The sequence below is a fragment of the Podarcis tiliguerta genome, assembly GCF_965153285.1.
Source record: "Podarcis tiliguerta genome assembly, chromosome: 1".
Lineage (NCBI taxonomy): Eukaryota > Metazoa > Chordata > Lepidosauria > Squamata > Lacertidae > Podarcis > Podarcis tiliguerta.
Genome location: NC_139534.1, coordinates 74,320,875 through 74,345,720, shown reverse-complemented (window position 1 = coordinate 74,345,720; position 24,846 = coordinate 74,320,875). Strand labels below are relative to the sequence as shown.

At 41.3% G+C, this 24,846-nt stretch overlaps 2 protein-coding genes across 6 annotated transcripts in view; one reads left to right on the top strand and one right to left on the bottom strand.

Annotated features, from left to right (window-relative positions):
• Window positions 1-24,846, top strand: part of ANO3 (anoctamin 3) — a 230,818-nt gene that overhangs the window by 188,947 nt on the left and 17,025 nt on the right. For all 5 annotated transcript variants that reach the window (XM_083428089.1, XM_083428088.1, XM_083428090.1 and 2 more), the window contains 3 exons: window positions 20,290-20,372; window positions 20,968-21,108; window positions 21,416-21,580. In XM_083428089.1, coding sequence (XP_083284215.1) covers window positions 20,290-20,372; window positions 20,968-21,108; window positions 21,416-21,580 — 389 coding nt within the window. The remainder of the gene's footprint in view (window positions 1-20,289; window positions 20,373-20,967; window positions 21,109-21,415; window positions 21,581-24,846) is intronic.
• On the bottom strand, window positions 371-16,145 carry MUC15 (mucin 15, cell surface associated). The gene is made up of 4 exons (XM_083440780.1): window positions 15,699-16,145; window positions 8,714-9,453; window positions 7,021-7,176; window positions 371-3,997 (listed from the first exon to the last, which is right to left on the bottom strand). Exons 2-4 carry the CDS (start codon window positions 9,408-9,410, stop codon window positions 3,831-3,833), a joined length of 1,020 nt encoding a protein of 339 aa, XP_083296906.1. The 5' UTR covers window positions 9,411-9,453; window positions 15,699-16,145; the 3' UTR covers window positions 371-3,830.

Here is a 24,846-nt window from a genome sequence, read left to right as displayed (position 1 = left end):
GACTGGGTAAATTACTCTAGTGCTAGAGAAACCTCTTCACTTTGCAGTCCATTGGAGTATTATACTAGAGGTATATATGAGTTGTATCCAATGCTAGTCATACGCAGAATAGACCAGTTAATGAATGGAGGTGACTAATTTACAGCCATTAATTTCAATGAGTTTACTATGAATATAGAATCATAGAATTGTTGAGTTGGAAAGGACTCTGAGGATCACCTGATCCAACTCGCTGCAATGCAGGAATCTCAGCTAAAGCATCCATGACAGATGTCAGTCCAGCCTCATATTAATATCTGTGTTCTTTAATCCATTGTTTTCCTAAAATATCCATCCCATTGTAATCCTATAGTGCACAATGACAAAGAGCTTAAAGGTTAAAAAATAGCTTTATTGACATAGTGTACAAATATGTATTTATATGCATTTATCACAATCCCAGCTGCTGGGTTGGTGAAGGGGAAAGGGTGACTCTCCAAAAGCATCAAAATGTCATAAAAAATAAGCCACAATAATGATTCTATACGCAAAGCTGGATATAGATCAACTCAGTAGACCAACATAAATCCACAGAAGTCCAAAACCAGGTGGGATACAAAGACAACCCCACTGGATTTGTAATACAGTACTTACACTTCCTACATTTAGTCTCTGACTCGTGGTAGAATGGTTGCTGCTACTGTTGATTTATTTAAAGTCCCATTTGCATTATTTACATACAGTGTGCAGGGCATGCTATTTCTAAAATTCATATAAGTATATCCTTAGTGTACTCGGTTGGGGAACCATCAGAGACATCCAATTCCCATAGTCTGCACATAACATGAAATTTCAGTCCGTATGTAGGAAGGAAGAACTGTGGGATCAATGCTGCCTTTGCTGTCAACACAGCAGACTTCTCTCAATTTTTGGGAAGCATGAAGAGTTCTCTGGGGGAAAGGCACCTGCTATTTATTTATGCTCATTAAGATTGAACTGGAAAGCAGGCTTTACACAGGACAATTTGTTCAGCATTCTGTCTTGAAAGCTCTGTTTGCATTATCAAGGTCTGTCTCTAATCTCTTATTACTAGAAGTTGAGAGAGTAACAGGCTACAAACTCTCCCCTTCTGTTTCAGTTCATATGTCCAGTGTGAGTCAGTGCTGCATGACACCTAACTTTTAAAAAGCATAGAATAATATCTCAGCATGCTTGGTGAGGGTGGTCAACCCCAAAGCTGAAGACATCTTGTGCCTTGGTCTAATAATATTTAATAATAACGGTGGCAAATTCAGAAGCCAATGGAAATATTATTTTTCACATTTATATCCTTTTCTTCCATCAAGGGGCTCTGGGTAGCGTTCAAGAAGCTATCTATTTTCTCTTCGCAACAGCCCTATAAGGAGACTGACAGGGCTAGAGCCAGATTCCAGTGAGCCTTCAGCATGAGTGTTGCCAGTGGAGCCTGACCTGGGCTTCTGCCAATACTGCTATCTGCTATTGTAGCCTCAGCCACAACCACCATATGATGCCACTGCTGCTGCTGCTGCTGCATGCTACTGCCACTTTTGAAAGGGAACCAAGCTGGTGCTCTGCTCCAATGTGCAGCGTGGTGACATTTAGTCTCCCAAAATGCAGTGCCCTACTAGACATCAGTATATTGCATTTTGGATGATCAAAATACCCAGTGGACACCACACCAAGGATTGGAGCCAAACACCCATGCAGCTCCCATTCGAAACTATTGTTGCCGCTATCACCAACCAAAAGCACCGTGTCTGGAGAGAATGAAGTGAGACAGCAAAAGGTTCCATGCTACGGCTCAGTGGTGGCAGAGGCACTGACACTTCATGGTAGTCCCAATGGAGTGACAGTGTTGGCGACAGGCTCTCCTAAGACTGTTTTCCCCCAGTTTATCCATCAAGTTCCCAGACTAAACTGAGATCTGATGGCAGTCCACCCTGGCTCTCAGTGCTCTTTCATATAGCAAGCATTTCCTGCATGTAGCAGGGAAGTGTGTTGCTCTTCTCAGATAAAAGATACTTGGCAAATTTTAGGCCCCATGTTTCGGGATGAATTTGGTGTTCCCTATCTTGCACTGTTATCGAGAAGCATCTCTTTTGTCACATAGTTTCCTTGGCGCCTTGTGATCCCAAGCACTAGAGTTAAAGCAATCTCACTTCTCTTGGCAGTCTAGCCTGTGTGGAATACAGTATGTAATAAAAAATACATTGCTTTCGCTTTTGTTTAATTTTACATTATCCTAGTTTATTACTCCCTTCTTCCACACGCATCTGTGATAAATGACAATTTGCTCTCCTTGCATGTAAGACTTGGGGCCAAACTAACTGTACACAATGGTGAAGGTAATTTAGACAAAAAATTGTTGCGTAAATAGCAGCCAAGGGGAAACCAAACAGCCTCAAAACTGGGGGAAATGGGGAGCGCCCCTTGAATCTCCACCTGGGTCCAGACAATAACTACTTCTGATGCTGATAGGATCTTGCATTAAATTGAAAGCTGAAAAAAGCCATTTTTGTTGAGACGGTGGCATTCAGTAAGAGAAAAGACAGCCTCTTTGCCCGGACAGCTGGGCTGATTGTTCCTTGGCCAGTCCAGTCATACTTCATTGACAAGATGTGGCAAAATGAGGACAGGGATGTGAGCATCCCAATGAAACTAAGGCACTGTAGTTGGGAAGAATGTACATTCCGACCTCCAGCTGAATCCATGTCGAATTGTGCATTCTAATGCACATTCATATCGCACAATGCATTTCTTTCCATGTGCAACTGAATGCATTCCTATAATATATGTGCTAATCTGAACCGAGGCCAGAATGTTGCTTTTTGGCAAGATGGGGAGCACCAGCTCTGCTTCTCCACCCACCCTTGCCATGTAGACCCCAGAATGTTGCCCATAACGTAATGTGGCCCCTGGGCAAAAAAAACACACAAAAAACCTACCCCCACCTCTCTGCCAGTTCCTTGATTTAAGTGCTTTTTGCATTTGTAGAACATAATTGGCTCGCCCAATTTTTCCCCATTCATGGCATTTCCCCTAGAGTAAAAACAACATGCATGCCATAATTGATTTGCTAAAATAGTCTAAAGTCCATCCAGTCCAACATTCTAGCAGCAGCCAAGCAGATGGTCATGGAAGATGACAAGCCAGACATCCTCTCTTGTTTATGTCCAGCATCTGGCAGTCTAAACATACTGACTGTGAGCATAGGAAATGCATTCTGCTATCACAGTGAACTACTACATAAAGAGCTATGCTCTGTGATCTTTCAAAGTCGTCTAAGCTTTTTCAGAGCTCGTGCCTATCGTATCTGGTGGTAACAAATTGAGTTAGATAGTTAAGACTTAAGTTAAATAATACAGTTGAAACAGATGAAGAAAGACATGAACTGAGAATTGGTTCACACATGCAAGGTCATTGACTGATGAGAGGATAGCATTGGTACCATATTTGTGTCACTGACATACTACAGATCCAAAAATGTAGGTAGAATGTTCTTATTGCTTTGTATAAATCACAATTCTTTGCCATAGAATCAGTGTGGACCTGTGTGTTAGCACTGGAATTGATCACTCAGTAAAGGGCATTGATATGTGAACCATCCAAAACACAATGCACAGAAAAGTGAAATTCTGGGTATATAAATCTGTAAACATGGCCAACAAAAATTGCCTCGCTTAGATTATTGAAAACTGTACATATCAACAGGCAGAGGGCTGGTGCCACACAAAAAATATCTTTCAAACCATTATGACCCGATCTTTAAACTCAAGAAGAAGAAGAAACCATGGATGTGAGGTGTTTTGTTTTGACACAAGTTATTCACACTACTGTGCTGAAGGTTGTGATGCAGACATGTCATTCATTTGAATTGCATCATAGGGAGATTCTTTGCTGCTCTGGGCTGCTGTCTCGTTGACTGTTGTAGGGCTGTAGTATGACATATTTCCAAAGCTTGCACCGTAAGGATCAGGCACGTTGTCTAGTCGTAGAACTGCAAAATAAATGTAGACAGATATTTATAGGGTTCTGAACAATGCTTCCTTTGAATAGAATGTTAAAAAGGTCATCTCAGGATGCATCTGACTAAGGAAGTATTTCTACTCTTGCCAGTTGTAGGTGTTGGGATGTGTAGGGAATGAAATGTGATTAAACATCAAGCTCCATACACAATTGCTCATGTGTGGATACACCCATGGCTGGAAATGTCATGTGTGAATATTTAATACTGAGGAACAGAATTGGAATTGCTTCAAGACTCTAGAGTGATTCAGCAGCAGTAAATCTCTCTTTTTCTTAGATGACTAACATAACCATTTGGGATATGTGACTTGCAAAAGTATTCCCATTTTTAAAAGGAGTTTAAAATGTAATGTCAGAAGTATGAAAATAAGGCCTTGGTCAAAATCATATGGTAGTCAATGGGAGGCTCTCTAATCACTTTGACAGACTTGAGTTTTGCTATATCCCACCCATTTCCCATGAGCTCGGAGTGGCATTTTTAGTCTCATAACAATCCAGTGAGATAGGATGGGCAATAGACAGATAGATACTCTCCAAAGGCTGACCTGTGAGTGCCATAACTGAGCATGGACTAATAAGTGTATTTACCACTTATACACATCCAGCTATCTAACCACCTCACCACACTGGCCAGAGCATGAAGTTTTCAGTCAGTGATTATGGTGCAAGCAACAACCATCCACTTTCAAGAAATACAACACAAACTTGGCAATTCCTTTCCCATATATTTTCTGTCATGCTCACCTTCCTCAATACAGGTGTTGTTGAAGCACTATATTTTGGCAACTACAAGTCTCCTTCTCCTCTAACCATTATAGGGGGTGCTTTACAGGACTTCCTTGCCCAGGCCGAGAAAATGGATGCTTTGTAGAACTAATCTATGAGCAGATGTTTCTGCAGCATGTTGTTCCTTGGTCCTTACCTTGCCTGTAGAGCTGGCTCAGATGTAACACTGAACCATAGCTTAGTGTGGTGAGAAAATATGACCATCTCAGGCTCATGCACTTCCTCTCCTTCATGTTTAACTGTCATGTCATCCAGACCTGACACATTCTAGTTAATCATAGCTACAACTGAACAGAGGCAGCCTGTCCAGTTTCGCCACCTGGAGGAAAATGGGAAGATGCTTCCCTCCCCCCTCTGCTGCCTCTCTGCTGAAGCCTTTGTTTACCTGGGTCACACAGTGGTGGCTTCCAGTGAGTGGTGGCAGCAGGGGTGAGTGGGGTACCCACAGTGGTGCTGCCCAGCAGGATTCTGCCACCTGAGGTGGCTGCCTCAGTCTGCCTCCTGCATGGGCCAGCCCTGCAGCTGAAATAAGCCAACTTAAACCATAGTTTAAGAGCAACCACAGTTTAGGTTTAAGATGCTAAACTGTGATTAATATAAAACAGAAGTAGGAGGTCCTGACCTTTTCTCATAACTTCACCAGAAGGGGAAGGGAAACATGTGAGCCCAAGCCTCTTGCTTGTAATGCTACATGACTTAGCATTACAGGTAGATGCTGCACTTCCCATGGAGTGGAAATCCAGAGGAATGGAGGAGAGAAAAATGCCTGATCTTTTCTAGGTGCTAAATCACTGGGGCAACCATCACAAATGCTTTCCTTCCCCCCTGACTAAAAGGCAAGAAAGAAGCAAGATAAGACTACTTTAGAACTGGAATCCACTTCTAATCAATTGATTGAGGTTCAGTGCCTCAAATAAACATGTCAAGATAGCTAAGAGAAAGAACAAATTGTTGTTTTTACACCTAGCCCTAAAGGAGCCATTAAGCTTCTCCTGTGCTGTTTAATGCAAGTTAGAAAGCAGAATAAATCCATGTTAAAACTGAATGTTTTAATACAGTTAATATGGGTTTAGCATTCAGTTGTCAAAACCATGCAGGAAATACATTTTTTGTGTCATGTGATAAAATATTTGACATTTGAATAGATAGTTTGTTTCTAATGGTTGTTTATTGCACAGGAAACGGCCCAAAGCAAGAGCACATTAATTTGGATTTGGGTGTAAACTAAAGTCTTCAGAGACATCTCCTTACAAGAATTTATACTGCTTTCTTTGCTTTGATGTGTCCAGGTTTGTGTTCGTGGAGAAGCTTGTAACAGCATTTTATGGGCAATTCTTTTCTCTGAACATATCATTCCATAGCCTATTGTTACAGAGAAGAGCTATCTGCTTCAGGAATAATGTAGATTGATGCCCATTGCACAGGAACTTCATTCTGACTGCTTTATTGCTGCTCATAATTGGAGAGGGCATAATATCACCAACAGTACAATAAGTGGCATAATGTGTCTGGATTTCAGAGGGAAAATGTGGACATTTTAGTGCCACTGTTGTATAGATAATAGGAGGGGTATAACAAACCTAATGAGCAGTGTTTCAAGTTTAGTTCTGAAACATCATGACAGATCATTTTTTTCTGGTAGTATTTTATTTTTAAGGAAAATTAAAATGAGTGTATTTTGAGCATGAAATCTGCATTTGGTAAGGGAAGCCAACTGAATTTGTAAATTACATTTTCTGCTTCTGCAGATGTCCTTGCAGTTTGACCACAATAAATGCAATCATGTAAGCATAATATCATATATGAGAACAGCCTGGCTTCCCTTCAAGCAACACAAACAAATAAATCCCATTTTCCTACACAAATGTGGATAGCTGGGTATTGAACTGCAATGTGTATAAAGTGTTGGTGTTGATATGTTTTCCAGTAGTATGGATTGTGTTTTGCTTTTATTACCTGCTTCCATTGAAGCATGAGTAAAAGCATACATGCAGAATCATTTGATCCTTTCCTTTCTGCAGTCTATAGTTTGGGTGCCATTTTTAGCTGAAGATTCGGTATTTGAGTACCTCCTTTGAAGTCCAGACAATTGGTATGTTCTCAGGATGATCTCTGTACTATCAAAATCTCAAAGCTATCTCAAAACGATTACAATAAAATGAAATCTGTGTGACCATAATGTCTCAGTTCATTTTGCTGTTTCATTACCTGGATCATTCCTCATGTCATCATAAAGTCGCTGATGTGCAAATGAGTCGGTTTTTCTCTTCCCACACATGAAATACCCCACCAGAGAGATTAATGCACACCCTAGAATTGCTCCTACTATTGCACCAAACACTACCGCTCCATTACTATGGTTTTCTGAAAAACAAAAACAAAATGGATTTTTAAGCAAACATATAACTTTCACAAGCAGCTCTGGAAAATAATCCCTGAATGTTAGGGGTTTGGGGGCAGAGAGAGACTATATAGTCATCCCAAATAACGACTGGCAACTGAGCGAAGGCAAAATGTCTGGATCCCTGATAAGATCTGAATATCCAATCAGAGTTTATGATCCAAAACATTCACTTCTACATACGGTATAACTCTAAGTCATTTTAAAGAAACTATTATGAAAACAGTTTATCATATATCATTTATTTATTTATTTATTTATTTATGATATTTTTGTTCTTCCCCACAACTAAAGTTCTCTTGATCGTGTAGATAGAATTGTCACAATACAAGATGAACAATAGAATTGCAGTATGAATCACAGTGCAGGACAGATTAAGGAGTAAAATTAAATGTAAACAAGACTTAATCTGTTTAGTAAGTAATATGATATTCACACATCTGTCTATCTATTCCACTTTTTATACTGAAATTATTTCCTGTTGCTCAGAATCAGAAGTATAGGCTGCTCCATTATAGACTTTTTGTGTGAAAAAGAAAATGAATTTATTATATCTGGGTTTGAGGATTGAAGAAAATATTGGTTTATAGAAAGCAAAATTGTTAGGTGTTATCTTAGAGCAGATGTTTTGGATAATTTAGATGAAGAATCAGAAGTTCTCTTCTTTCTTATTTTACGCTTTTCTTTTTTCACCTTCTGGTTTGTGTTTTTATTTAGATGACTCTCTTTTATCTTTGATAAAAAGATATTGGAAATTTGATTTTAACAGTTGCATATTTTCTTTCCAACTTTAATAAAATCTAAATGGAAAAAAGAAGTGTAGGCTGCATAGTTTGGTTACAAACTTTATAGCACATTTTATACCCTGTATTGGTATTTTCTGTTGACATATTCTTTATAGCAGCATTTGGATTGCGGGGGATAGACATTGTCAGAACTCTGAAGACAAGTTGGGAAATTATGAAACCAATGTTCTTTCTTAAGAACAGGCTGTACAGTCTGCACCAAATAAGCTTTTCTTCCCTATATACAAGGACCACGTGCAAAAATAAAATAGAACAAATGGGTGGTATTCAACTAAATCTTATAAAGACTAGACCTATGAAATTAATGAAGATGACTGTTAGCTCTATTAATTTCAGTGAGTCTACTCTGAGGAGTACTTAGTTGACTATCCTTTCTTGGTGCACTGATGTTCTTCAGAATTAGTTCACTCAGCCATAATGCTACATTGAAAAAGATGTCCTTTTATTTCAATTTTACCATTATTAGAATGCAGTGGAGGGAAAGAAGAAGAAAAGTCTGTCTATGGCCATGCAAATGTAAACTAGAATCATGTCAGGTTTTTCTTCTGCAAAATAAATAGCTCAACTTCTGTAACTCCTTTTAAAACTGAGCCAGCTGCAACAGTGGGTCTAATAATATCTATCTACTCTGGGTGGACTATGGTAATGTAGATACTATTATTGAGTGGTGAAATATTCTTGAAAATTAAGGTACCTTTTTGGGGTTCTCTTGCTTCTGCCAACCCATCAGTAAAACTGGAGTACAGACTCGTGGTTTGCAAACTTATCCGTAAATCTGTTGTAACACTGTTGATCTTAGTACCTGGTGACATGGTTGATGTATTGGGCATGCTACTGGTAGGATGAACTGTTATGCCATCAAATTGAGTTCCATTAGAAGAGACTATGGTGGTAGAACTGACATTATAGTTGGCTGTGGTGGAGTTGTTCAATGCTTTCTCTGTTGAATTGATGTAAGTTGTGACTGAATAGTTTTCAGAGATTGTGAACAGGCCACTGCTGACTGTAGGCATCCCTGAAGGAGATGATGTTCCATTGATTCTTGCAGAAGTCTGATTTGAATCTTTTGTTGTAAGATTCAGCTGATGTGCCGTTGAAGATAGCCAAGTATTAAGGAGTGTCACACTGCTGCTTTGGGTACTGCTTTCCATCACCATATTTTTTGTTGTGTTGTCATCAGTGTCTGTTGGTGATGTAAGAGTTACAGAAGGAGTTCTTCCAGAAGTTACAGATTTATTGGATGATTTATTTATAAATATAGTAGAACTCATGGTTGTGTTATTTAAGCTGCTTGTAGTGGCTGTGATACTTAGCGCATTGACACCAGCATTTCTGGTTGACTGCAAGTTAGCCAACAGCAAAATGAACATAATTTCTTCTGGGATCATCATTTTCCCTCCACAGGTATTATACTTATTTCTTGATATGATGAACCTGCACAAAAAGTTCAGAGTTTATATTTATCTTTATATTGCATCTTTTTTATATAAAAAAAAGTCACAAAGATTCACTGAATTGAAGATCGAAACTAATAAATACACAAAGGATATCTTGCAGTTCTCATTCTAGTTGTCTCAGTTGTGGCCAAATGCTAGGTCTCCACTTTTATAAACTTGGTGTCCTCATGAATTCACTGGTACGCTATAGACCAAGATATTGGGGGGTATCCTAATCTTCTGTGAAAAGAGTCAATGAATACACTTCACTCAGGCTTACACTCAGGATCTGACTGACTATTTGGGGCTAAGAAGGAAACGTTATGCAGGTCTAAACTGCCCAATTACAGTACTCACGCAATAACAAGTTTAGGTATGAGTGGGGAAAGAGCAGTGTGTTGTCCCTCCCAGTCAGCTGATGCAATTAATGGCAGTATGAAGGACAGGAGCTACCATCACTCTGCTTGTTCCTTGAAAAATTGGAGTCCCAACTACTAAATTCAACACTTGTCTACTGTAATAGCTTTTTCTCAAAACTTTGCAATTTAAGAACACATTTCTCTTTTCCAAGATAGCAGGATGGTTTGGTCTTATAGACAAGGCCCTAATAGCTGTCATTATTCTTGAGCTAGACATAGGGTCATCTTATAGGAATGTATTTTTAAAATGTATTGCCTTTCTCATTGTGTATTATCAGAAATTGTTTTCTGTAAGATTGGTTTCTCTTCTCCGAGCTTTCTGATAGCACAGCTAAGGGACAAAAAAAATTTTTTTTTTTAAGGAATAAATGTCCTGGTCAGTTTTCAGATCCCATAATTGTCTAAAAGAAACCTCACTTTCCTCAGCTACCTTTCTTGTTCCAGTACATTCCAATAACTTTTTAAATTTGGTGATACTGGGGTAAGTCTATTCAGTGGACAGAACAGATTTGTTAATCACTCGATTTTGTGAATCACACAAAATTATGTAATTAATGCTTTATTGCATCATTGCATTTCATGAATTATCTTTCCCCTTTTGTGGTCTTGGCAGAATTGTGCTCATAAATTGCTTTATTCCCATCAGGCAAATCGCCATAGCCCCTCTCCATACATTACTTGTGTGAGGGCTATGCATGTATAGGAGTCCTATTCACTAAAGTACACACATGGAGCCTGGATGTTTGCATGGGAAAAACCTACGTTCCTAAGCTCCCATTGGCAGATGTTTATGCTCAAGACAAGGATCTCAGGGAAAGAGAACAGCATGAAATGAGGAACAGGGGTGAAGGGATCTTGTATCTCCTCTTAGTTAGGCGCCATGTCAACTGTACAAATTGGTGCCTGTTTTCAAAATATGTTGCATATGTCACAGGCAACTTCAGTCAAATTTACACACACACAAAAATCACTCTTTTTATTTGCTTGTAAATATTTTGCCCACATAGCTGAATATAAAATAAAAGCAAATTATTTGCTGCAATTACTTTCTTCAAAATATGGCTGCAGTTCTTGTGAAATGAGTCAAAGCAGAAGAGACAAATCATGATTTGGCTGATTCCCCACCCTGCATAAGTGGCGGTATTCAAGATGTAATTAATCTGCTTATCCTGAGTTACAAGCCCTCTGACTGAATGAACAAAAACATTTGTCATACCTTGTGACTGCATTCCCTCTCCTCTCCCCCCACCCCCCCGCCGCTATAACCGATACTTTAAAGAACCACAGGAAGAACAAATAAAACATCGAGTGAGCTTTTAGCAAGCTCTCAAATATTCCTTTCTCTTCATGACCATACTTGTTGTTTTCCTTTCTGGCACAACCCGCTCTGCTTTCCATCAATAGCCGTTTCATTACTACACAAAGTGAGTTTTGTCATTTTTGTTTTTATTTCACCTTGGCTGTAATTTGAAACCCCCACAGGAAATTACCCAAAGTTCACTTAACTAAAGCTTTCATTTACAGGGCATGATGCTGAAATCGCTGTACTTGCAACACAAAAAGTCTCTCTCTTTTTTTTGTTCCATCCACTATAATTTTCCACTTGGAAAAGGGGGGACTCAAAAAAAGAGAAATAGTTGAGTTTATTTTTAGTTATGTGTTTCCCAGAAATCCTTTCATGTGTAATAATAAACCGGTTTCTTGTTCTTTCGTTTAATATTTCTCGGCATGCGCATGCCCACAGATATAGTGTACAGCACATACACTTAGTGGCAAAAACTGAACTGCAGGAATCAGCTGATCTGGCTTTTGTCCCTTGCTTCAAATCTGAGTTTTGCCTCTTTCTCTCCAACAAGGTTGCTTACAAAGGGCTACTTTAGCACCCAGTAATAACTTAAACCAAAATAACTTCTTCTTTTTTAAAGACGCCGATGTTTATCATTTCATTTCTTTGTAGCACAAATTCTTTATGAACAGGTGGAACCCTAATTACACCTCATTCCCACCAATGACGTTCACCATGGGAGGAACCTCCAAGTTCACAGGAAGTGAATCAATGAATACCAATTACTGGTGGGGAGCAGCAGGAGAGAAGGACTATTGCCTTCACACCACGCTTGCAGCTTCCCAGAAGCATCAGATTAGCCATTGTAGGAAGCAGACTTCTAGGAGGCTTTTGGGTTAATACACCAGGACTTCCCTTATAGTCTTCTGGGATCTTGCTAGGCTACTTTTTAGTAGCCCAGTTTACTGCTTCTCCAAGTTTACTGGTTCTCTCTCTCTTTTGTTTAAAAGAGTGGTGGTGATGGCTGTTGTAGTTATTATGAGATATGAGTTCTCAACTGCTGTAGTATAATTTATTCTTCAGCATATTCAAATATATAGCGTTGTATCCAATTAACTTTTACTCATATTACGCCCATTGAAATTAATAGCCATGGCTAATTTGGGCCCATTAATTTCAATGTAAGATTAATTGAATTCAGCCCATATACTGTATTTTTCCATGTATAAGATGCCCAAATGTATAAGACAACCCCCCTTTTTAGCCCACAATTAAGAAATTAAGTTGTTTAGCTTGGGGGGGGTCATTTCCGCCAATCACTCACCCGCTTGCCTGCTACTGCCAATCGCTTGCCACAGTCACTGCCAATCGCACACCTCACCACAGCTGCCAATTGTCTGCCCGCTCACCGCCACCAACAGCCCACCCACTCACTTGCTACAGCTGCCAATCACCTACCCACCTCACCACAGCCGCCAATCACCTGCCCAATCGCCGCTGCCAGTCTCCTACTTGCTGCTGCCATTAATCGCACATCCGCCCTCTGCATTCACTATCCATGTATGAGACAACAGCCAATTTTTGCCTTTTTTTTTTAGCAAAAAGCATCATCTTATACACAGAGAAATATGGTATTTCACATTTTTTCCTTTCCTGCTCAAATATTCCCACCTTGAAAATGATGGACCTGCATTTAGGCAGCCTAAGTTTTGTGCAGGTTTCCAGCCCTAGTTTGGATTAAATTTATGGTAATATGATATGCATGGATCTAATGTCCAATAAAGACTGTTAATATCTCTATACCCCCATTTATTTAATTGGTCTTCCTTTATCTTTAAGGCATAATACATGTCAATTAAAAAACAACACAAATCAAAATGCACTAAAAGGTATTTCTAAGTTAAGAAATTAACATTAATTACCAAGGACTAACCCTCACTATAGTCAGCTTTGGGCTTTGATGAATCTCATAGGAAGAACATTCCAAAGTTCTGGGTGTCACTGTGGAATCTGATCTATGTGTCCTTGCTTCAGTGAGCATGAATAGGGACTATGCAAGGGAAAATTCAAAGCAGATGTAAATGATGAGACATTGAGGAAAATATGGATTCTCGTGAATTCAAATAAGGCATATGCCAATTAGAGTTTTGATTTATGAGAACCAGTCATAATCATATATCTCCTCCCTCCCTCCCTCTCTCTCTCTCTGTGTGGTTGTGTGTGTCAGTTAAGGCACACCTATACCCTAGCAGACTACAAGGTCATGTAAACTACAAGGATTTTGCAACTGCAAATAGTTTAGAGTTTATTTAATCCTATTATCTTTGTTTAGAGTCCTATTATCTTTATACACAGTAAGACTTCACTTAGCTTTGCAATAGCAAAATCACATGTGTGACGGCCATAAGATTCCTTCACATGATACTTGCTTGATGGGGCATCATGTAATCAATAGGATTGCATTCTGCCTCTAGCCTTGCCCTGATAATTCCATAATCACATTGGCACTGGCCCTGCTATCCACATATTAAGATGCGATGCAGAAACCTATGCAAGTGGACTCCTATGCCCTGGAATGCTGCTAACACTTGTGCACTGGCAGAGCTGTGCATTATCAGGGATGTGGTGAGAGGTGTGGCCAGGCAGCCCCTTTAAGCACATGATGCCCCTGTAAAGAGAAATTTCTCTGGGTATCTTTCCTCCATCTGAATGACTTTGAGCATGGTGAAAAAAGAGGTGGCGCTTCCTGCCTCTGCAACACTCTTTTGTCTTTGGCATGACACTTTCACACTTCCTGCCCTTACATTGTAAACTTACATATCTCCTGGCATAGAGGTGAATTTTTCAGTCGTTAAGCTGTTGTAGAAAGAGAAAGTGGGAGCACTCACTCTCCTTGTACCTAATGCACCTAATTCAGATTCATAGCCACCAATGCTTTTTGTATTAAGGCAGGCATATCCAAAGTTAGTTTGGGGACCTAATCTGGCTCGCCGGTTGGTTTAGTTTGGCCACTGTGGCTCAACAACTTCAATCCTTAAAAAAGGTTAACAGCTTTGGTTGGCCCTCACGGCCCTTCACTTCATCAAATCTTGGCCCTCTTTGAAAAAAGTTGTTTGGACACCACTGTATTAAGGTATAATGTCTGTGAACCAGCAGCCCTTCTCTCCACAGTCTCCCGCTCCCCTGAACCAGCCCCAAACCACAATGTTATAAGCTGTTTTAAATTTTAAACGTCATCTGTAGTTTGGTAATGGTGGGCTTGCTATGTCAAAAACACACTGGTGCAGCTATCATGCCTGCTGTACTTCCCCTAGTATCATTATTCATAAAAGATAATAGTAAGCATGAAATAAAGTAAGTTAATGACCTTCATACTTATATTGTGTCTACATATTGTCTTATATACCTTGGTATTAGGAGTGGGTGAATATGTCAATGTCAGTTCCTCATTGTTCCAATCTTAAATTCAGTCCTCTAGATTTCCACACCAGTTTATGAATTTTTATATGAAATTAATGGCCCCATGAAAATTCATCGGTTGCAATGTAAATTTATAATATGCACATTGTAATGCAGGTTTCCCTAGTCCAAAGCATTATTATTTGTTAATTTCACTACTATGTGAATCTTTATGCATGTGCTATTTTAGCATATGCATTTTCACATATTACGTGAATTTGAGGGCCGCATTGGAAAATTCAGAGAAGCGAACATTTCAAAGTTTCAATTTCTGTATTGTCCCAGAAAGTGCAAACTAGGTAGCTTCACCTTTAAATGTGAACTGAATTTAATTTATTACCCCATCCCTACTTAGTATGTTCTAGTGATATCATTTAGCATATGGCTTGTAAAGGCTAAAATGCTACTTGACCATAATTGTTTGAAGACAGGTTTTTTTTAAAAAAATCCAGTGCTAATCTCACTTTTTCTACCCCATCATTAACTCTCGTTTGTAGGGCAGAGGGAGGTGTTTTTCCAGATAGTTTCCCCTCTCTGTGTTATACCAATGCTTAAATAGGAGAACTCCAATAATCCAGTATTTCTTTCCAGAGTACTGGTGCAACTTAGCCGGTGTATACATTCATAGACAACTACAGAGCAGTGTTGTCTTCTACATGCATTCTGTGCAAGTAACTGCACATGTTAAAGACGAAATACTAACTTTGAAACTTTCAGAAAGAACAGCAGACATTATAATGTTACTGAACAGTAAAAGGTCATTTGGGGTAGTGTTTATATACAGTTAACACATGCTAGAGTTTATCACTTTGAGAAATACTGTCATTTAAATTCCTTGAGACATGCCTCCTCTTGCCCACTGCTTAGAAGTGAAGGAGAGGGGGAGACATTGCAAGCAGAATGTAAGTTAAACGCAACTAAGAACATATCTTCAGATCTGTGCCAGGCCAGGGCATTACCTGGCTGATACAGCTGTTAGTTTCTAACCAGGATCACTTACAGACAGAGACATTTTTGAAGAGTTAATGCAAGAGACTAGAAAGATCACTTGGTGAAAACCATTAACTAAAAGCCACTTACCTTTTCAGCTCAGCAGTAATATTTAGGAAGTTCTTGAAAAAGCTCTTCCCCTACTTGGAGTGCAATAAGACTAGTCTGCTGAAAACTGTGCAACGCAGGTAATGTAAACGTGTCAGTGTTGTGGTGGTCAGGAATGCACAGTAGAAACGAAATTAGGTGGGGCTGCATTTCTCTGAGTGTAATAGAGCACCTGAGAACCAGAATGACCTGCTTCTCAGCTGTCTTGTTGAGACATAGCATTAGAGAGATCATAGAATTCAGAGCTTTCAGGATCAAGTGAACAGGTCATTTTGTTGCTGCGGGAAAGACTACCAGGGGCTGCTGATTTTTAGAAGTTCGGCATTTAGGTTTTTAAAAATATACATTCAATAAACCGTCATTATTTTATAGGAGGCTTGTAGCAATTTTGGAGGGAACTTTATTGCTACTCAAAATGTGCCCCAAAGCTGAAGTCCTGAGAGATGTGAGTCAACATACTTTCTCTTCTTAAAGGGAAGGAATGAATACAGTACTAAAGTATTTGGAACAACAAAAAATGTGTTGCCAGAGTCTTAGCTAACTTGCTAGTGCCATATATCAGCTTCTGATTTAAAGGGCACTGTCATTAAATATTCTTATCTACATTTTGTAAGCAGAATGAGAAACTCATTTTCTAGTCTTGTGTAATGCTAATTAAAAGATGAATTGAAAGAAAGAGAGTGAGAGAGAGAGAGAGAGATCAGTTTTTCACTTTATACTACTGCACTAGCCTGGAGGTATACTTTATGGCAACAGTATGGCATTTTACTTGTTGCCTTATAACCTGCTCAGGGAAAGTGTTGGTGGGCAGCCCTATAAATCTGCTAAGAAAACAAATACATAAAACTTTTAATTACGGTACATTAAAATGTAACCTGTAATCGTGGGGTAAAAGTTTTATTTATAATCCATTAACCCTGAATCCCTATCAAAATCCCCTCTTCTAGACAAGAATTAATAGTTCACGCCCCCTGTCCTCTTTTGCATACAATTCCCAGGAAATTCAGAGGCTCACTATGTCAGGTTCCTGTTGGAAGACCAGACGAATGCTAGAACATTAGCAGTGGCAAAGTTCTTATTGGTGTTTGCAAGAACCAATGATCCCTATATTCTGAACAAAATGCTTGTTTAACCTGGAGGTAGGCTGTATGAATTGCGTATTGCTTTGTAACGATTTGTTGGGTCTCTGGACCGTAATAAAGATTGTTGTTGTTGTTTGCATACAATCACCCATTGTGGTGGTTGTATTAACTCTTATGGTTCTTGTATTAATTTACAAGGCCCTTAACAACTTGGGTCCAGAATACTTCAGGAACTGCCTGTTCTCATATTTTATTTTATTTTATTTTATTTTATTTTATTTTGTCACCCTTCATCCAAGGATCATAGAGTGGTTTACATTATATAAACACAATATATATATAATAAATAATAATAATAATAATAATAATAATAATAATAATAATAATAATAAATATAATAATAATAATAATTTATGCCACAAGGTGCCATAGGAAGGCACTGGACATAGTAAAGGATCCATCGCATCCTGGTCACTGTCTCTTCGAGCTTTTGCCGTAGGGACGGAGATACAGGACGATGAAGACAAGAAGGAGCCGTCTTAAGAACAGCTTCTTCTCCAGAGCGATCTCGGCCCTGAATGGGAAGCCCAGACTTTGAAAGTCATCTAATCTCCCTTGCTGTATTATACTGTATTGTTTAATTAGTGTTTTTATGGAGCAGCCAAGTAATTTCGTTGTCCCCGAAGGGGGCAATGACAATAAAGATATTATTATTATTATTATTATTATTATTATTATTATTATTATTATTATAACAGACAAAACAATACCCCCACCCTATAGATTGATTAATTAGCCAAAGGCCAAGGAGAAGGTTTTCTCCTGGCACCTAAACACATATAATGAAAGATTTAATGTAATGTGGATTTGCAGAAAATGCCATAAAAACCCAGAAGCATGTAAGTAAGGATGTAGGTGGTAAGTATCTTCCTACCCAACCCTTCTTCTCCCATCTCCTTGGGCTTCCCCTCCTCAGCCCTACTTCCAAGACTCTCCAGAGGCTCAGGGGACTCTCTTGAATGTGGTGGGCTGCAGCAAGGAAGGCTGTGGTAGGGGAGGAGATCATCCAAGCTGGGGCTGAGTCGCCTTCCGTGAGCAGAACCCAGCCTGAATGCCACAGCACACTCCAGTTCAAAGGGTCACTTGGAGGCAGGGCTTGGAGATAGGGCTGCAAGTGGGAATGGGAAGCAGAATGGCCACCTCCTGCTCCTTGATCAATCTATAAATATATCTGATCAGATGTAGCTCCCAGAAACAATACATCTATTTCTTGTGTGAAGTGGGTATACATTGTGCCAGGTAACATACTGATCTCACCAAGGTTCTGGTCTTTGGGCTGCACTTTTTCAAAGTTCTCTGTTCTGCTAATATTTTGAGACAACATCTCTTGTGCCGTTATATCAAAAAGAGGGGTGTCAATTGCTTGGTTTCCAACCTGCAGTTCTTGAAAGCTTTAAGGGTACTTCAAATAATTCCTCAGTGCTTTTGTTGGTGAGAAATCCATGCAGGCATTCTCCCATGGCCATCTGAAGTGCTATTAAAGGTAACAGGATGTTGCATGAGTGCAGGGACTTCCATGGCCACAGCCTTTTCCAAGATCAAGACCTTCATTTCTTAAAGTAGAATGTTGTTCACTACAAACGGTAACATTTTGGAGGTCTCACTGTGCAGCTTAATGGAATTGTCTCCTATTTCCTTCCTGGCTGGTAGACCTAGACTCCTGACAAGAAGCATAATTCAGGTCTACCTGTTATATTTAATGGACAGTAGATCAGAGAGCATTGTCCTAGAGTGGAGATCACAGCTGCTGCTGCACGCATCCTCTGGTCCTGTTCTTGCCATGCTGCCCAGAGCTAAGCCATGGATTTCTTAACATTACATACCTCAGACAAACCATGAGTGGTAAATCAAGAAAAAACCTAGGTTACAGCTTAGCTACAAACCATGAGCCTGGGTTGGAACATCATGCTAAGCCAAACCATAGCTTAGTCCTGTTTAGTGCAATAGCCACAGAACCAGGGGAGTGCCCAGTGCCTGCTGTCTTCACTCCAGGAAACCGCATGGTTCATGCTAGGTCATGATTTGGCTGAGTGTTAGATGTGAGCTGGGTCTTTCTGTCGCCTAATCTCTGCAAAGATAGGGAATGTCTTCTGGGTCTGTAGCCCAGAGATTCTGTAGGGTGGAGTAAGGGGTTGGATTGGAAAAAAAAACTCATAGATGTAGCTTCATGCCTGATTAAGTTTCATTTTGTCCTAAAACTCTTAAGTCTTGACAAATGACTGTTATTGGCTCTGTGTGTGTGAGAGAGAGAGAGAGAGAGAGAGAGAAAGAGAGAGTGCGTCAGTCTGGGTATTTGAAGCAATGGGGAATCTCAGGCCTGGAAGCAAGATGCTGTCCTTCAGAGCTTTCTATCTAACCCTGGCAAATCTCTCCAAGTCACAGGCCTTACTGTCCCTGCTTCTCATCCATAGCAGCCAACTCCTAGGGCCCAAGGTCCTGTCACCCCTTGAAATAAAATATTTGAGGAGACGGGAGCCCCATTCAAATAGTGTGTGTGTGCTGCATTCTGTGATCATTTATGTAAGGCGGGGCTTACTAGGGGGCATCAAATATTGTATTCAAGTTTATTCAAGTTTTATTCAAGTTCCCATCCAAGTATCCCCCCCCCCAACTGAAATGTGTTTTAATGCTTCATGTTTGTCTGAATGGAGAGTAGTAAAGGTGTGGGTGTGTGGAACGTAGCCTGCTGTACAAAAGTAAAATTCACATGGTTGCTTTGCTCATTTTTGCCTCTGGCCTCACACATCGCTGGCATTCGACCCTCAGAAGGTTGCCCAGAAAGAAATGTGGCCCTCAGAGTGAAGTCATTTCCCTGCATTACGGTATACAGTGGTACCTTGGGTTAAGAACTTAATTCGTTCTGGAGGTCCGTTCTTAACCTGAAACTGTTCTTAACCTGAGGTACCACTTTAGCTAATGGGGGCTCCCGCTGCCGCTAGGCTGCCGCTGCCCGATTTCTGTTCTCATCCTGAAGCAAATTTCTTAACCCGAGGTACTATTTCTAGGTTAGCAGAGTCTGTAACCTGAAGCATCTGTAACCCAAGGCACCACTGTAATTGGGTGTTACCCATTAAGCTAATTTTTTCAATGCCATTGGGGTTCTTTGGAACTATTGCATTTCTAAACTAAAAAAATGAGTTACGTAGCTTTGCAGAAGCTTTTGAATTTCTGGAGTGCAGAAGGTTTCCATTTTTTGAAAATGATCCCCGGCACTAATTGGCTAGAAAGAGAAGATTCACTCTCCTTAATAGTTTTCAGCCGCAGCAGAAAGAGGAGCTAGAGAGCCAGTGAAACTGGACAAATCACAGTGCTATAGTTGGTGTCCTAGTCAGCTTAATCACACTGCACTTTAAAGGCAATTCAATGAACAACTCATTGAGCTCGGTGGTCATTTGATTTTAATGTTAACATGTAATTCATGGCTTTCACAGCTACAGTGTTCTTAGAGTTTTGGAAGAGGCGAAGGGCTGTGCTAACCTATGACTGGGATCTTATAGACTGGGAAGATGAAGAGGTAAGATTCATAAAAAGTATGTCACAATAGCAGTTTTGATTGTCTACATTCAGGGTGCCAGGGTTTTTGAAGTTTTTCATGTGCTGTTAGTATATTGTGTGAATGCTGAGTTTGCCTTGATTTTGCCTGCCTATGCACATGCACCCAAATATGTGTGGGCACAATCTGGGCACTCCATTTGCAGGGTACCAGATCATACATACAGTATCTGGTATGGGTTTGAGTGATGTGCAGCTTTTCATGTGTGGAGGTCAGGGATGTGGCTGCTGATATAGGGCCCAGCAATCCCCAACAAATAAATATCTAAAAAGGACATAATGTGTGAAAACAGATTTTTAAAATAGGACTACGAATAAGACACTCAGCTGGCACTGATATCACATTGCTTGTCAAATAGCAGTTTTAAAGACATCTATCTTCAGGGTTTTCCCAGAGCAGCTTAATGTTAAAATTCCATAATACCTTATGAAGTGATATATAAAGTATATGGAGCATATCAACGTGAACGGAAGTATTACATTTTTTCATCATTGTGCCATATGTATACATGCCAATCACTTCAGGCATGAACTGACATAAATGTTTGTAATTGCAGGAAGAGCTTCGCCCCCAGTTTGAAGCAAAATATTCTCAAGTGGAACGAGTGAATCCTATAACAGGGAAGCCTGAACCTTTTCAACCCTTCCCTGATAAACTTAGTCGACTGATGGTGTCTGTGTCAGGAATATTCTTCATGGTAAAGTCACTAAAAAATATTGGACATTTTGTAAAGGAATTACGAGCTATTTCCTATCAGCCTAAATTGTTTATAGTTCTTCTCAGATTCAGAGGTAATTCATTATATAGTAGAGTAAAATGCGGGTCATTGTCTGCAATTTAATCCCAGGGCTAAATAATTATTTTAACTGAAAAATAAACAAGCAACTCAGTCTTGAAAGAAATGTGATGATTTCATAGTATTTAGAAGCCTGTAATTCTGTGGAATCTTTTCCCAGCCAATGCCTATTTTTGGTATAAATATTCTTAATTTTATCTGCTTGCAGATTTCGTTAGTCCTCACCGCAGTGTTTGCAGTTGTAGTCTATCGCCTTGTGGCTATGGAGCAGTTTGCCTCTTTCCAGTGGTATTTCATTAAAAAGTATTGGCAGTTTGCGACATCAGGCACAGGAGTCTGCATCAACTTTATGATCATCATGTCTCTTAATGTTGTAAGTTCCCAATCTTTATTCATAAGTGAAGGATCGTCTCAGTATATACAAAATGAATTAAAATGTAGAATTGGTATACCATTTGTTCCTTGTGTAGGGCAGCAGCCGGGGGGGGGGAGAGAGTGGTGGGGTAGCATTGCTTTTTTGGCTTCCCTGTTGGGGGGCTAGGTGATGGGAAGGTTGGTGTGGTACAGGTGCAGTGGTAGAGTCAATCCAGCACTCACCATGCCACACTTGTCTGGCTTCTCTGCTGCCTTGACCCTCTCCCTTCCAGTAACCAGCAGCAACCTCTGCTTGGGGAAGTCAGTTAAACAACACTGCCCCCAACCAGCTCTAACCTTCTGGTCGTTAGTGGGCAGCACCTTCAATTAAACAACCCAATCTAATAAAAACTAACTTCAATTAAAGCAATTCTAGTTTGTAAGCTAAAATAGTAAACAAGTGGTCCAGTTTGCCAGTTTCTGGGACTCCTTCATTTTGTTTCCACTGCAACTCTGAAAACTAATTATAGTATGAACTTGGCTTTGGCCTTATAACCAATCACTATAATGAATGTTTGATATAATGAATGTTTGATGACAACAGATTGATTATAAATGGTTATTAGTAAAAAAGTAAATAGAAAAAGATCCAACATTTTTAGATATAAGGAAAAGTAATTATATATTATACATTAAGATGATTATAAAATTAAATTATGACAGAGGGAAAGAATTTGCGGACAGAATATATGATTGGGAATACAGAGAAGGGAGGTCTGGGGAAGTCGGGGAAATAAGTTAATGAAAAGAATATAAGGAGACAGAAACTGTTTTTAATATTTTTTATTTTTCTTTTTTATGCTTTATTGCTTTGTGTTTGTGTGTTGTAGGGTTTTTCTGTTAGTTTTTTTTGTTGTGAAATTTCTTGTTTGTTGTTGTTTTGTGTTTACTGTAAAACCAAATAAAAATTTTTTATAAAAAAAAATATATATAACCAATCACTAACAACATTAGCAAATATAACTAGATATGAAGCTTCTCCTTACGCAGACTGCCTCCAGATAAAGTGTATATTGAGCAAAGCATATTTACCTTAATTTTGATATTACTTTCCCTAATGTATTTTGCGTGCTGTTTTCACTCATATATGAACTTTATGAACACTTCGCTTTAGTGTATCCATTTTTGTACACACTACTTGGCTTTGAGACTTGCATTGCAAAATTCGAGGTTTTGTATTTCTGTTCGCATATTAGGTTATTTGCCTTTAAATGTTAACTGAGTCAAATTTCTCCTTCATCCCTCTTCGGTGCTGAGGCAAACTGATTAGACTTTAGGCTTCCAAGTATCTGATTCTGAGGGGTTCTCTTCAAAATGCCCTTCTGGCAAATGTCTGCCATGACTATATTTCTCAGTATCATTGCAGAGGAACTAAGGAGATGAGGATCATACTGAGAAACAGGCTTTCGAAACATTATTCTAACCATTATTCATGTTGTTTGAAGTTCCATATCAGGATCAAGGCAAGTATAGGCATGTTAGCAAAGAAAGAAAGTCAAAGCTCTTACAAATATGGAGACACTCCAGGAAATAAATATTCAATTTAAATCTGGCCGTGCCCTAAGGCAAATGCTCGTGTAAGAAGAATGGGTGTGGATATACCTTTCATGACTATATACGTCCCTGAGCTGACTCATATAAAACTAGAAATTCTAGCCTAGGAACATATTGACTTTGTTTGGATAAGCGTGACACACATAGTACTTTAATTACCGTATTTTTCGCCCTATAAGACGCACTTTTCCCCCTCCAAAAATGAAGCGGAAATCTGGGTGCGTCCTATGGGGCGAATGCAGGCTTTCGCTGAAGCGTGGAGAGCGAGAGCGGTCGGTGCGCACCAACCCCTCTCGCTCTCCAGGCTTCAGGAAGACATCCGCAGCCTAGGCAGCCCTGCGGGAGGTCCGGCAGGGATGTCTAGGCTGCGGATAGCAGCCTGCTTCCCGGAGCGTCGGGCGCCCTGAAAGCAGAGCGCCCGGCGCTTGGGGAACACATCCGCACCCTAGGCAGCCCTGCAGGAGGTCCCGCAGGGATGTCTAGGCTGCGGATAGCAGCCTGCCGCCCGGCGGGTGGGGCGCCCTGAAGCAGAGCGCCCCTCGCGCCGGGCAGACACCCGCAGCGTGGGGAGCCCTCCAGGAGTTCCCTGCAGCGCTCCCCACGCTGCGGATAGCAGCCTGCCGCCTGGCGCGAGGGGTGCCCTGAAGTAGAGCGCCCCTCGCGCCAGGCAGACACCCGCAGCGTGGGGAGCCCTCCAGGAGTTCCCTGCAGCGCTCCCCACGCTGCGGATAGCAGCCTGCTGCCTGGCGCGAGGGGCGCTCTGCTTCAGGGCGCCCCTCACGCCAGGCAGACACCCGCAGCGTGGGGAGCCCTCCAGGAGTTCCCCGCAGCGCTCCCCACGCTGCAGATAGCAGCCTGCAGCCCGGCGGGCGGGGCGCCCTGCTTCAGGGCGCCCCTCGTGCCAGGCAGACACCCGCAGCATGGGGAACGCTGCAGGAGTTCCCCGCAGCGCTCCCCACGCTGCAGATAGCAGCCTGCTGCCTGGCGCGAGGGGCGCTCTGCTTCAGGGCGCCCCTCGTGCCAGGCAGACACCCGCAGCATGGGGAACGCTGCAGGAGTTCCCCGCAGCGCTCCCCACGCTGCAGATAGCAGCCTGCTGCCTGGCGCGAGGGGCGCTCTGCTTCAGGGCGCCCCTCACGCCAGGCAGACACCCGCAGCATGGGGAACGCTGCAGGAGTTCCCCGCAGCGCTCCCCACGCTGCAGATAGCAGCCTGCTGCCTGGCGCGAGGGGCGCTCTGCTTCAGGGCGCCCCTCACGCCAGGCAGACACCCGCAGCGTGGGGAGCCCTCCAGGAGTTCCCCGCAGCGCTCCCCACGCTGCAGATAGCAGCCTGCAGCCTGGCGCGAGGGGCGCTCTGCTTCAGGGCGCCCCTCGCGCCAGGCAGACACCCGCAGCATGGGGAACGCTGCAGGAGTTCCCCGCAGCGCTCCCCACGCTGCAGATAGCAGCCTGCTGCCTGGCGCGAGGGGCGCTCTGCTTCAGGGCGCCCCTCATGCCAGGCAGACACCCGCAGTGTGGGGAGCCCTCCAGGAGTTCCCTGCAGCGCTCTCCACGCTGTGGATAGCAGCCTGCTGCCTGGCGCGAGGGGCGCTCTGCTTCAGGGCGCCCCTCACGCCGGGCAGACATTGGCCAGCCCCACAAGCTCGGGGGACAGCAGGGAGGCGCAGCGC